Source organism: Argiope bruennichi, chromosome X1 (assembly GCF_947563725.1).
Source record: "Argiope bruennichi chromosome X1, qqArgBrue1.1, whole genome shotgun sequence".
NCBI classification, from domain to species: domain Eukaryota; kingdom Metazoa; phylum Arthropoda; class Arachnida; order Araneae; family Araneidae; genus Argiope; species Argiope bruennichi.
The window spans coordinates 24,357,038-24,372,833 of record NC_079162.1 but is presented as its reverse complement, the minus strand read 5'-3'; the positions used below and the strand labels follow the sequence as shown (position 1 = coordinate 24,372,833).

Here is a 15,796-nt window from a genome sequence, read left to right as displayed (position 1 = left end):
CCTTTTATTTAAACTCGAAAAATCAATATTTCAATTCTCTCCCCCCCCCCTTATTCCATCTGATATCCATGTATGTGATATTATGATATGTTTTGAATGGTCAACCCAACGACTGAAAACGATAAAAATGCTATTATGTATTTCTTAAATATAAAAGTTCAATTCGATTAGTATCTTTAAATTCTTTTGGTTTACTATGGATTTAAAAAAATTGGCCAATGACCCTCTAAATATTTCCTTTTCTTATTTCTTAATTTATCTTTTCTGTTTTCATAGCTTCTGAATTTCCTTCGAGCCAATTTAAATTAATGCAAAATATATTAGTAATTATGACATAGATAAATAAAGCACAATAATAAAAATAATTATTTTTTTAGCTAAGTTGCAGATTATAACCATTGAGCGCGACATCTTAAAATTGTTTGGCTCTTATAATTAAGGTCTAATCCATAAATGGAAAGTCATATTATAAATAAATTAGTTATTTCACTTACCAAATGCACTGCGTCAGAAAAGCAGCAACTTCGGATATTTTATTTAATAAATTTATAAAAAATGTTTTCCATAACCTATGGTGATCTATGAACCCGAAAGTTAAAAAAATGTAATAGACGAAAAGACAAGTTTCAGAGCAGATTATCTGACATTGCGACCGTCCACCAATTTATCTAAGGTGTCAACAACGGATTGACATCCTATCTTTTCTTCAAATCCACAATAATCCTACACCCCTGAATTCTCGGATAAGTATAGATGATTCGTGTCTTCTTTGATTTCGACCCCAAGGATATTTCACTCCATAATCTATTTCCTCCAATTTATATCATTTTTTAAAAATCGATCGTCTGTCAGTCACTGATATCAAACAAGGAAAATGAATTTACCCGGACAGTGCAAGGTTTAGCCATCGCAGGAGGACAATATATTATCTGCGTAAGCGAAACAGAGAATCCTCGTTAATTACGAAACCACTTTAGTTCAGCGCCCCTCAGCTCTCGCATCGGTTCCTTTTAATGTTTTATCAGTATCTTGTTTTATCCCAGCCTCAAGGGTATTCCATCTGTAATCTGTTTTCTCCGTACTGATAAGAAATTTTCTATCCTATCTTATGGTGGTTACTAATATCAGCCAAGGCAAATGAGTTTACCAAGTAAGTTCAGGTGTAAGCTATTAGGTAGAGGGATATAGCATCTGCATAAACGAAAAATAGGACTACCTAAGGATCTCCCAATTTTAAAGGAGGAGTGTCATGTACTCGAGTTTGTTCAAATAAAATCAAATACTATTTATATTTTGTAACGGTATTCTTTTAATATTGCTGATTACCTTTTGCACGTTGTTTTTAAATTCTAAAAGGATATGTAGCTTTATAATTTTTTTTAAAATCAGCTTCTATAATTAAATAGTATTTGAAATGTGTTAAAACATTTTGCCTTTTTTTTTTCGTCATTTTGTTTAAAATAGCTTAAAATTTTTTTATTTTGAATTTTCTCTAGACGAGATATCAAAATTTACTCTCTCGCACGTGATACGAAATTAAATGTTTTGTTATTTCAGTTTGTTAAATTTTACTACAATTTTGTTTTAAAATTGTTTATATATATAGATTAAAATAAAGCTCATTATTTTAAATATCTAGTTTATGAAACTGAGAAGAGGAAGGGAGGACCTACCGACTTATATTGTCTAAAAACACCTAGAGAAATTAATCCGACCCTGGCGACAGAAAGTGTTGGAGTCGGACGTTGAATGGAGCCTTATTTTTGGAAACTAAACCCATCAATCGTATATTTTTCCGCATTTCAATGTTTATTTGATGCACTTTTATAGTATATCGAGATTTTTCTTTTTCTGGTGGGATTCGGCACTCCTCATTGACACAACTTAATATAACTGAACTAAAATTAAATCACAATGCTGTTTTGAAAGAGTGAAAGTCTCGGTTTCGAAGCGCAGACGCACTTCAACTGGAGCTCTATTTTTTTCAACACTGATTTTTCAACACAAAGATAAATGCTCATCCCCAGCAACTTTTGATACTGATTTGATCTAATAATTCCAAATCTCACTCAACAATTAATACCCATAAAGTAAGTATTCTTAGTATAATTTCATTTGTTTTTAAACATATATGTTACAGTCAATGTGATTAATCGGTTATTGTTAATAATAACCGATCAATGTGATAAATCGATTTATCGCTTTTATTTGCTATTATTAATAATAACCGATTAATTACGCTTACCATAACATATATATTATTCAGTGCTTTCTTTGAAAGAGGAATAAAGAAATTTTAAATAAATCTTGTTTAAGTGATGAACATTGCTCCACCATAGATTAATAATACACACACATACATGCTGCTAAAAAAGACAGTTTCTCACTTTCAAAGTAATTAGCATATGAAAGCAAATTATTTCATCGCAATGAAAATATGATAAGTAATTTCTGCTAACAAAGTAATAAAGTTCGCATGCACTAAATAAATCAACGGTTTGTGGAAAAATATTTTATAAATTGTGTGGGTTAAGACTGATTAGTTTAATCAAATTTTTACTGGTGGACTTTGAAATGTTAATCGAAATCAAACTTTTTTATCTGAAATAATGATTAATTTTAGCCTCTAGGTCACTAGGTATCAGAAGATAAAAGTATAGATAGCTTATTCGTATCTGGATTACGTAGCTTTCAAACGTCACTAACAATAAAAAAAGCAAAAACTATGCGTTCTTATTAATATCCATTATTGGCTTAGTTGGTCTTTATTTAATAATATAACTCTTTTTATATTTATCCAGACATTTCATTTTATAAAATATGCATAGAGAAAATATTGCAAGCATCAAAGAATTCGACCTCCACATATCGATGATTCTTCATACTTTTAGAACTCCCTGAATTCAAAAACAACATTTTTGGAGACCATATCCAATAAATTGTTTAAATAATTGTTAAGATTATAGTCGCAGGGGCATGGAGAGGTGTTATGTCTGTGTGGATGTGAACGCAATTACTTAAAAATGAAAAAAAGTTACATATTTAAAATTTGGTACTTCGTCTAGACACCGAAATTGGAAATCTTTATCGATTGTACTCAGTCGCATAAAGGGAAGAGATTCAAATTCAAGTTAAGTGAAACTGATTCAAAGTGATTTTCTATTTTCTACGCTGTAAGACAAAACTTAACATAAAACGTACCATATTGTGTAAGTATACAAGAAAATCTGAATCTGCTTTAGTCAACAGTCTGCTTCAGTTTGCACCTCTGTCTCGGTATAATGCTAGTGAACTTCATAACCATTGATTTATTTTACCGTAATTTTCAAGTAATTTTACGGTAATTAAAAAATTGTTACACATTTTGATTTACGCAAAAAAAATTACATGAATTAGCTGCTTTGGTACTTCTAGTTTTGATTTAGTTGGATTAACACCCCGTTTTAAGTTACACGGATAGCATTCTTGTATTTACAAACGGGTTTAGGATTGAATCTCGTAATTTCGAATGGTGGTCAGATGACCACTTTTGAACTGACACTCCATTTTTTTAAATTTCTGGTGCCAAATTGACGTGAAGATATCTGATCCATGAAAACAGTTTTGATCTTCTCCAGTCCAAATTATTGTTTATTAGGGAAAACAAATTCATAATGAAAATAAATAATACTATTAATAAATTAAATATTTGTTTAATAAACATGTACATAGTGATATATTTCGTAGTTTATTCATTTATATTCATATCATGGTGTCATCTGGGAACATGTAAATGTAATATGAATGTATGTGAGGACATCTGTGATTAAAGAAGATAAAAAAAAGTGTGCCCTGGGGATGAGCAGGGATGAGTTAACACGCACCAGACTTACACACACATTATATTTTGGTCGAATCAATATGGAATTCTCAACTTTTTAGTGCCGAAAAAGAAACCCCACAGTTTGTATGATAACCATGCTGCTCAATTCAATACACCATGACAATGTAAGCGTGTTAGATTATAATATCTGTTACATGAAACAAATCTGTAATGTATGTATAACCATGCCGTTCAAGACACAACAGTCAACAATGATAAAGTAACCGTATTGGTTTCTTACATCAATTAGAAATAATTTTGTAGCTGAGTCTGGAGTTTGATCCGAGTTTCCTCCTGGAAAATTAACATTACTGGAAATATTAGTGTGTCATTTCTGGAAGCATGGATGAACAAAGGAAATAAAAGGCTTTTACAGTCTTTTCATTTCATTTCAAGTAAAAATGGCAACTAAGCCGAATAGTTATTTAAAAATGTGTTATCTGAAAAGTAGTCCAACATTTCTCTTTACTCAGGACTTAATTATTGCATGTTAAAATCAAAAGTGTTTATCGTTCTAGACATATGGTGTCTTTTTATAAGTGCTTGTAATTTTTGCTTAGACTTTATATCATCGTCCTTTTATAGGTCACACTGACCTAGGGTTTCCCAGTTTCTAAAATTTGAATTTCCCTGACACCAAATTTGAATACAAATTTAAACTTCCGAGATTAAATTTCACAATTTATCGAATAAATATAATTTTTAGATCGAATTATATATATATATATATATATATATATATATATATATATATATATATATATATATACACTTATTCATTAGGATGATGTTCATTACATTTTCCTTCAGAATCTAAATTTTATCGTTTCAAACTCCAGTACTGCGCTTTTTGATTGCTATGTTAACATTTTGTATACAATTTGTTAAAACGCTTGACTCATCATATAAACACCACAAGTGATTGCAAAATTTCTTCAAAGCAACTGACGAAATGCCTTTATTTATGTTTTCACATTTCCTTAAATCTTCACTTCAGCCTTAATCTTTACTTAACCTTTCACTTCAGACACTATTGAAGTAATAACTGTCTAAATAAAATCATTTTGAAGAAGTAAATTCCTTTGCTTTCTATTGAGCTCGGTGGCCTTGGTGACAGATTTTGATTGCCAAGTCTAAGTTCTTTTCAGATGGCAATAAAATAAAAACTACACATAATTCTACGAGTTCCGACTATTTTTTTTTAGTGTATTATAAAGATTATTCATATTATTCAGTATTTTTTTCGCTACCTATTTTGTTTAAGTGATTATTTCCTTCCATACAATTTTCTTTTTTAAATTATTATAGTTTTTTTTAATTATTTTTAAAGAAACCAGTATCTGAACAATTAGTCGAGATAATTCATGTTCGAAAATATGTTATCTCTCTATCTGTATACTGTTCTTAACATATTAAACATATAGTCGTACCTTTAACACAACCTATTATGTTGGAACCTATCCTGTCAGAAGCAGAATTTGAGCCTTATTTCCTAATATTTCCTAATTCCTCTTTTAGAAAAATCTTAATAACAACAAATTGCTCATTTTTTGAAAATTTTCCTAGTTTTTGCATTTCGAACAATTTGCCTTGGCCGTCATATGTAACAGTAAAAAGTTTTTCATTTTAAATTTTTCACATTTAAAGCAGGTGGCAGTTTATCATCCAAATGAAAGGATACGAAACTAGGTTCGTTTTTTTAAATAATACTTTAATCTTAGAAGCCTCTTATGAAAGTATTTCCAGTATCTTTGAAAATTATATCGATTTATTGAGAGTTCATTTTTATCGTGCCCTAAGAACTCAGCTGCGACTTTCAGCATAAATACGGCTTTTCTCTGATGTACCAGTGCATTTTCTACAGTTAATTTTGGAAAAAGATGCAGCTGATGGGTTAAAAATCCTGATTATTTATGAAAAGTATCTCTTTGCCATTTTTTTAATTCCCTAGTTTAAACAAAGCAATATTTCATCAACGAGAGATAACAACCTTTCTTCCTCCGGATTGCGTAAAAAAATTACCACAATACTATTTGACAAATGTTTACTTGCTTTGAAAAAAGTTGAGAATGCCCGAATAAGTTCTTGCAGAGTCAACAGTATAGGAGAGTGGAGAAAGGGCAGGGAGGTGTTGATAAAATTTAAAAAAATCTTAGAGGGAGCCACTAGAACAAAACGTCAATTTGTTCATGTTTTTTTGTAATCTCAAATTTTATGAGGATGAAAAAGTGATATCAAGCAAGGGTTCTATTTAGGAATTCTATGTCATTAATGGTAACTGGAGGTCGAAAAGATCAAATTATGTCCAGGGAGCCACCAATTTTCTTTACGCATCAATTCAAAGTTATTTCTTTTAGTTCTCTGCCGCATAAATGAAAATTTGAAATTAAATACTTTCTCCCGCCAATTTTTTTTTTTTAAAATTCAAATATTACCTTAAAGATATTTTTTTCTGTATCTGAGGAAGAATATTATCGAGCTAAAAAATGGCAGTTTACTTTTTGGATATTACAAATATATTCAATGTGTAGATATTTTTTACTTCATAATTCATAACACTGGGAAATTGGTATCACCCTTCTCCCCTTCGCCTTGCCATTTTTTCTCTTTATGCGAAAGTCAATAATTCGATTGGATATTATAGGACAGATTATTATCGATTTATGAGTTAGTATTAAATTTTTTTTGCCGTATGGAAACATCATCTGGTATTAAGTTAAAAAATTATTCTTGGCTTCTTATTTGCTTTTGAAGGCAAACAAGTTTTCATAGGTTGTTTTTAATTTGTTCTGGGCTGCACGGCTTAGTGGTAGAGTTTCGGTTTCGGTCGGAAAGCTAACAAGTTCGAAACTAGATACCCTTAAAGAATTTCCTTCTTTGTGGGCCTCGCTTATCTTAAACTTGATGTTGCGATGAAATTTCTTTCGATTAGTATTGTCAGAGAAGTTTGGAGAGAGGGCGAAATGCCAGCTCAGGTGTCATCTTTGCCATCTGGCTCCGTCTCAGAATCACGAAGAATGTCACAAAGTAACTTTAGTGCTGCTTTAACACGGGAGGTTAATATATTTAAATGTGAAATTTCATCTATATCCTTATTTATTTGATTTTATTATCCTTTCTTATTTGATCCTGCGGTAATTGCGAACTTTAATCATATTTATTGATATGCAGTGATGAGAACTAGGCGATCTAATAGGCACGGTATTTGGTATTTGAGATTTTTTGGCACAAGAGCCATAATTGGCTAAACTGTGCCATGCATATGGTCAAAAATTAAAATCAAAGAAATCAAATGCCAAAAGATCAACATTAGTTTCTAAAATGTGCGCTAAAAGCATGGTAATATTGGCAGAATTATTTAAAAATTTGCAATGCAAGCAAAAAAACAGAAAAATCAAATATACTGAAAAAACAAAACAAATAGCTTTCAAGAAATTAAAAAGATTTGGATGGTGTATTTCATCCATCAAGTCACGCAAGGTAAAAGATGAGCAATTAAAAAAGTTCTGACGATGGGAATTAAAAGAAGGACACTCGATCAAAATATGTCTGCCAGTAAAATTAGTATGACAAGTGGGACATACGGGCGCGCTATCTCCAGAAATGAGGTGTATATGAGTGAAACGCGTATGTCCTATACGGAGGCGGGTCAATTTGACATCGATCTAATAGGCACGATTTCTACTATTATGAAATAAATAACTTCAAATAATTTATAAATTATTCCTGAAGAATCCCTATTAGTTTAAAATACCCTACAGTATTGTTACAATATTTTCATAATATTGTACGGCATTCAGCAACATTGTGAAGATATACATTTCCACGAAGTGCTCGATGTTCTGAATATATTAGATATTCTGAATATATCTTGCACTAATAAAGATATCAGCTCTGTGCCTTCCTTTGAAAGTCGAAGCTGATAGTGGTCGAAAAATCATAATTCTTGTCCTGATAACTTAAAATCTGATTGCGGGAAACTGCAATATATTTTATTTATCCACTCTCACCTGACCTTTCACTAGTATAGGTTCTGGGAGGGCGGAGGTTTTCCTTGCCATCAGACCACTATTCGAAATTATGAGATCGGTCTATTTATAGGCTTAGTAATCATTTTGTTAATCTCACTGTGTTTATTTTAAGTCTTTAGTTTTTCCAAATGATGAGGGATCAAAAATTTGAATGCGATTAAATTCATTGAGTCCAGAAAATAATATTCATAGATAAAGGCTAAATAAATATTCATAGCTAAATAATATTCATAAATTTATTAATACCCTCCAGTATATTACAGACAATTAAATTCTGAAAGTTTAACATTTCATTTACAATAATTTAGAAAAATTTAGTTCGGTTCATTAAAAGGCAATCATTAATATGTCTAGATTTAGACGGACGTTTGGCAAAGTGTACAGTAAAGAAAACTATCTGCTCACGAGCATTGATGACGCACTCGAAGTATAATCACGTGATACTTAATTTCGAAGATTCTCCTCCTAGTAAAAAAAGGGGAAGTCACTCCCTCTAAATCTATTTTTAGAGTTCTGACCAATAACAAAAGAGTGTGTGACAGGCGCTAGTTGCATGTTTATAACACACACACACACACTCGGAAGTTTGTCGGTGTTTTGTTTTAGAGGAAACGAAACAGAACGAACGTTTGGAAGCATAAAATTAGTGATCAACTCCAAAATGAATAGGATTTGTTGTTTAAATCAGGATTTAATAAAATTTTTCCAAAAAATATGCAAATAACCCAATTATTTAAAGAGAGTATTCCAATGCTTATTTTAAATAAAGTATCCTGGATATGAAATTTCGAAAGATCGTGCAATGTGATGTTTTCAGAGCTGATTTTTGTTATATTAGCAATTTTCGTGCTTTTATTGATAGATAATTTCAGTACCATATTTGCTCTGATAACGTGTATACTGGTAGTGTACAGCTATGTTTATAATTTTCCTTATATATTAAATAAACGAGTTGTTGTTCTTGTAATCACAAAAATATGGGGTGTTCTGCTCTATTGTTTTCGTTTTGGAAAACAAGTAGTTTGTTTATTCCAAAAGCATATTTTATTTGTTAAAACCAATGATCCACCGCCTTCTCATTCCAGTATTCAGTTCTGTGGCGATGTGGCACGTTTAGAAAGTGAAATAAATGTTTTAGTTTTGAATATATCTCGTCATTATATTCGTTCCTGGTATGAGAAAATAAGTCCTAATGAAGAGTTTTCGATTTACCTGAATTCAAGTATCAATCAAACTCTTATTAATTTGTGTCAAAGTATATCAAAATTTGATAAAAAGAAATTTTCTTATATTATCTTACAAGTTTATCTAAACTTTTTCTCTCACTTTGTGGATGCCAAGAAGAAATCTGACATTTTTAAAAAGGAAAATTTTGAGGTAAGTTATGGTTTATATTTCACTAGTTTTGTTTTAATGAAATAAAAAAAAAAAAAACTGTCATTTTGAGGGTAAAACCTTACAGAAAATATACTTTGAATCAAATGAATTACAGTTCTGTGATATGAATGAAAATAATGAAATAAAGGTCATATAAATTTATAAAAGGAAATGATATCTTTCAGTCAAGTTGCTTTATTCAAGCATAGATTTGCACTGTATCTAAATGTTTTTATGTTTTACATTATGTCCTTTTAGAATCTTGGCTACAATTTTAAGTTTAAAATGGATTTCCTTGATTTATTAATGAAAATATTACAAATATATTTTTTTGTATTTTATTATATGCATTTTCTTTAATGTTATTGATGTGTTAAATATTCAAATGCTTGTTTAGTTAAATTATCAAAGAATGTTTGAAAAGAAGCATAGTGAGATTTCTACCTCATTAACATGGAATAATATGATTAAATGTGTTTGATGTCAATTGTCTGTATTCATAAGTGTTATGTCTATATATATTCATTCTTATCAGCAGTATCTTTTCGAATCTATCTAAAATTTTTATTCTAAATATTGAAACATAGATGATATAAATATAATACGTTTTATTGTAAATAATTTCATAATGTATGTTGTGCATTACACCTGTTGTATAAAATATTTTAAAGTTCATTAATTAATTATACAAATAAAAAAATACAAATGCTTATATATATAAAATATATTTTTAACTTTTATGTCAATAATTACTAAAGCCTACTATAAACAGATTAAAAATATATTGTTTATGAAGCAAAAAACTATATTTATTACTCACTTGTTTGTTATGGAAAATTTAAAAATATGTGATCAGGACTTATTTTTAATTAATTAGGATTTTTCATATTGTTTGCCTCTTATTAGAGAGTCAATATCTCAGTTTAAATCTGACACTTTGAACCTCAAGTCTCTGTTTGTATTCTGTATGTTTCTTTACATATGTTTTTAAAAAAAATCATTGAAGTTTAGAAAGCATGTTCATGTAAATGAGTTGTCCAGATCCCATCAAATGTCTCGATGCCAGCTTGACAGTTGCTATATACTTTCTGGATAGTTTTCCAGAATAGGATCATTCATGTTGTTCTAAAAATTATTTTATTTTAGAGTCTAGTCATATAATAGTTCATTTTAGATATCTTTATTTGATGGTACTTACATTTTCTTTATGTGGCCTTCTTTAAAAGGATTTCTGCTCCATTGCTTTTTGTTTTCAATTTTTGTAAAGCAGCATCTAAAATAAATATGAATAAGTCATCCTGTAAATCGTAAATGGAATTGCCGATGTAAGGCATATGTTTTGTTTGCATCTCAACTAAATACTGGAAAGTTGGAAACAATAAATTCTTTTTTTTTTCTTTGTGGGTATTTTGCTGAGGCTAAGTATTTGTTTGCTTTTAACAGATTTTTTTTGTTGATTATAGAAAGAATAAATTTGTTTGTTTATTTGGTTATTATGTATGCATTAACATGATAATTACAGAATTAGAAGTCTCGAAACAATTTATTCTTAATTAAGTTGAGGAATTCTTTCCTTCCTCTTACAAGGTTTGCAAGTGAATCAAGTTCGAGAAACATTGATATAGCCTATAAGTTAATTATTTTTCAAAGATTTGCCGTTTGTGATTTATATAATTTTTTAATATTTGGGGTATGTGATATTTTAAAAATGTGAAATGAAATATATGAGATGGTATTGTGTCAAAACTTTGTTTCATTATTGTCTAAATTTCGTTAATTTTTTTATAATATAAATTAGCAGAACCTGCTTGACATTGCCAGTGAGTTGATAAATATTTGTAAAATCAAAACCTCAGTTACATAAAATAAAGCTATGAAAGTGAAATAACAAAAATAATATTGATTTTACATGTTTATTTTGCTGCATGATGATATTGCTTGGTGAATTACAGATTATAAAGTACAAAACAAATAACTGAAAATGAACAGCTAAAAAAAAGTGAGAGAAATAAACAATGCAATTAGAAAGTTTGCTTCAAATAATGTCATTAGAATTTTTATTATAGAATTTTTTTTTTTTTTTTTTTGTAATTTGTCTCTTTACCAAATTAACAAACCAGTAAAACTTCTCCCTCATATCAATATTTTCTGCTGTGGATCAGCAAACAATTCATCAGAAAAACAATTAAATGAAATTCAAAGAAAAAGAAAGATTTTCTGATCATTCTTATTTTAAATAGAAGATTTGAATAAAGATCTTAGTATTTTTAAAACGTAACGGGATTTACTGAATCCCGGATCTTCAATTCTTTTATTGTTTGAAAATTTCTCAAAATTCAGTAAATTGCATCAAGATTACAAATCACAGTTCTTTAGAACAACAAATGTTTGTTCTCTTCAATGATACTCTGGTTTTCCTTCTACGATTTTTAGAAATGATTCTACAGGCAAACATATGCAATAAATTTTCCAGAACACAACATATTGCATTAAAAAAATGCTAATTAAATTTTAAAATTCATTCTTCAAGTTGCAGTAAGTCATCAGTGCAACTACCTGTCTGTCAAATTTCTTGGCAGCAAGAGCAATGATTTGTCTAAACACTGCAATCGTAGACCCACATGGTCAGGCAAGCTAGTTTTTTTATAAGTACCGATGATTTTGAAGGTCTGTTTAAAAACTGCGCTGAATATAGAAATGACGATTTTGAAAGTAGAATAAATATTGGGTTTTGTTTTCTACAAAAAACTCTTTAAAAGCAAGTTATTCATTATAAGTAACCTATGAAATTGCATAATTTCAATTATATAGTATGATGATTGTTTAAAACTAAATTCTATTCAGATGCATCAATTATTTTTTATGGTAGTAGAATTAGATTTAAGGTTATTAAATTGTATATAAAGATACATGAGGAATCTTCCACTCTAATGTGAATTTGAGTTGTCATTAACTTTGATCTCAAATTTTTAATTAAAATTCTTTTGTTCTTGATAGTTTTGTCATGGTATTGAAGTAACTTGCTTTTTTTTAAACGTAATATATCAAATTTGCATATATTGCATGGAATAATGAATGATGAATGTAGTATTGAAGAAAATTCTATATTGTATTACAATTAAGACTTTATTAAGATATAATGTCTCCGTTATCATGTGATTGAAATGTTTCTATTATAGAACCTGAATTTTGAATTTGCACCATATATTACAAAAATAAAATATACTGCGGGAGTTATTTGAAATTCTGCTGAAAGATTTTTATTTGTACAAGTTTCATGCATAATTTTAAATGTCCTGTGCAGAATAATATGTGGAAATAACTTTTCTTTCTCTCTCTCTCTTTTTTCTTCGTCTTCTTCTTTTTTTTCTTTTTCTTTCTTTCTTTCTTTCTTTCTTTTTTTTTTTTTTGAAAAAAAAAAAAAAAGATTGAGGATTTAATTCGCAACCCATGCATATTTTACTTCCTCAGTGTGATTTTTACTGCTTCTTTTTTCAAACCTCTCTATTTCTGCATAGGAAATGTTTGATCATTTGAAATTGTTAAACAGTGATTTCATTCTTTAAAATGTTTGGATGTCTTGTTGCACACATTTGACTTGTGTGACAAGATATTTTCTTTTAAACTTTCAATGATGTTTAATTTTGTTGTACAAAATCTTGGATTAAAAATGCATATTTATATTAATACATTTAATGGCTTCTTATATATTAATTAACTGCATTATATTCAATGAATACTGAAAAAAAAGGCCTGACAAATAACAATAATTTATACTTGCTTATAGCTCATTCAATACCTAATAATTTTTTTAACGATTTAAAATAAATATGACTAATTAAATAACAATTCATGGGTGTTTTTTTTTAATCTACATAATGAATTGAATATGGAATGTCTTATCTATTTCAGATGAAACACTGGGCAATAAAAGATAATTTGACAGAATGGTGCTATTTACAGAGTTTGGTTAGTACTTTGTTAGATTCCTTCTGCCCGTCTGAGTCTGACAGATCGTTGCACAGCAAACATAGTCCTCTGTTGCATACTTTGGTCGTGGAAATACTAACTGAGAATATTATACACCCTCTTGTAAATGTATTGTGTGATCCTAAGTTTCTTAACAAGATAATACTCAGAGTTTTGTTAAATTATATGCAAACAAATGAAGAAAAAGATATTTCTACTGGTGTCTCTCAACAAAGTGTTAATAAATCTGTCGCTGAAGAGTCTTCTGTTGGCCAACCTGTTATCCTGTTGCCAAATGAGGAGTTATCAGATGACCAGGTATTTCAAAATTGTACAGAAATCCAAACTCCAAATAGACTTTTAGTTCCTGGCAAATCCTGTCAAATAAAGGAAGACAGTCCTGAATTTTCAATTAAAACACCTAGTTTTGAAGAAACAGCAGATTTCCCTTGTTTTGTATCATCTGGCATCAAATCATGTAGCAATATAAATCTTTCTAATCATAACTTCACTGACTCGCAAACTCCAGAATATGATTCCCATATTTCTGTTTATGAAACTACCATTAAAAGATCGAGAAGTGCAGATTTCATTCGACAGATGCCTCAACTGAAAGCTTTAAATGAAAAGGATTATAATATTGTCTTGCATAGTGAAAGCAATAAAATGCTTGTTGCTGTTAAGTCTGAATTAAATTCCAATACTTCCATTGAACAAGCTGAAGAAGCCATTGAAGTTGAAGTACCGACTTTATTTACTGATGTACAAATCGTAGATACTTTCCAAGAAAATGAGGCAGGTCTCCTTCCATATACTCTGTACTGCATTCAGGTCAGTTGAATTTCAGTTCTTATTTATCTATTATCATTTTTTTTCTATTAAAAGAAAATATAATATTGAACTTTCATTTTTGCATATTTTGTCATTTGACTTCAGTAGCTATGAACAAATTTTACAGGCAAGCTATATGTATGTAGCATGTAAGTTGTTTGGAAGTGTAGTGATCTTTTAAAGGAGTTAAAGTCACCTATATCCTAAACTCATTTATTTGAAGTATTCAGATATTATTTTTATTGATGAAAAAGTGCTTTTAAAATCTTTAAAAGGTATTTTAAGTAATTACCAGACATAGCCATACTTTGGATCTTGAGCGCAAAGTGATGCAGATAGCTGATAAATATCCAAAGCAAAGAGAGCCTATGAAAACCATGCTCACAGGTTTTATGTTTTTGGAATGGTAAAATGTCTGGGTTTTTGCTTTATGAGGTTCATGATATTAATGGGTAAGGCAGTTTTTATCTCCAGTTAATGAAAGTTGCAGTCATAAAGTTTCTAAATGCATGTGAAAACTAAAGTTTCATCCAACTCGTAAATTAAAATAGAAATGATTTTATGTTTAAACAGTTTACAGTACCAAAAGAAATTTATTTTAAATGCACAGATAAATTGAATTTATTACATTCACATATATTTGTATCTTTGGAAGATCTTTTAAAAGAATTGCAGATGCTATGTCGTACACTCATTTATTTGAAATCTTCAATAAATTTAGTCATAATTTTTTAAAATAAGTTTTCACTTCAATGCAATTTTCCTTTCAAAGTAAAATCTTATATGTTTTTATAGATGACTTTTCTTAATGGTTGATTTCTTAATCCATTTGCTTTTTATTTTCCTCTTAATATTAAATAAACATCACAAATCGATGTTGAGTTTGAACATTTTTGATATGTATAATTTTCCTCTTTTTTACTACTGTAATATATTAAATGCTCAGTAAATGTGCTCTTCAAACAATCAAGGAAAATTTCTTTCAAAATTTTTGACTTGTTTAAATGTAAAAATTATAGTCAGGTACCTAGTGCTTTATGTTTTCCCTCAGTATTCTTTTATTATTTAATAGTATTTAAGTTGCTTGTTGGAGTTGCTATGTAAAGTATAATAATTTTATTGCATTTCTAAGAGGAATTCTGACCCCAAGCTAGCAATAGGTTGAAAATATTTCAGATACTTACAAATGACTTATAATGAGACAAATCATATAATCTCTATGCACATTAGTGTGTTTGTATTTGATACAGCTGAAAATATAATGACTGTTGATCCTGATTTATCACTACGCTTATTGAAAATTCTAAAATTAATCTATCATATTATTTTTCAGAAATCATAAGCAAATTTTGATTGTTATGTATGATAGTTAAAATTTCTTTAAAAATTAAATTTATTAAGTCAGTTTTTCAAATTAAATTAAATAACAAAACATTTAAAATAACTTATTATGGTTTGAAAATATTTTCAATGTTTAAAAACTATCTATTTTACCATGATCATAATACTTAATGTTTGAAGGCTAAATGATACAATATAGAGCTAACTTGTTAAACATAAACATATCAAAACTCAATTGATTGACCAAACTACTTAAGTTAGCAGCCTCTGTAATGGAAGTAAATTAGAAAATTTGTTCATTCCATGTTTATTTATTTGCTTAGGATATGGGATTATCTTAATTATTTTACAATCATCATATAAAATATGTTTTCTGTTCCTAGAA

At 29.0% G+C, this 15,796-nt stretch overlaps 1 protein-coding gene across 1 annotated transcript in view; it reads left to right on the top strand.

Annotated features, from left to right (window-relative positions):
• Nucleotides 1-8,349: 8,349 nt before the first annotated feature.
• Nucleotides 8,350-15,796, top strand: part of LOC129958390 (sorting nexin-19-like) — a 30,670-nt gene continuing 23,223 nt past the window's right edge. Inside the window, exons 1-2 of the mRNA XM_056070856.1 lie at nt 8,350-9,270; nt 13,183-14,070. Coding sequence (XP_055926831.1) covers nt 8,701-9,270; nt 13,183-14,070 — 1,458 coding nt within the window. The 5' untranslated portion in view covers nt 8,350-8,700. The remainder of the gene's footprint in view (nt 9,271-13,182; nt 14,071-15,796) is intronic.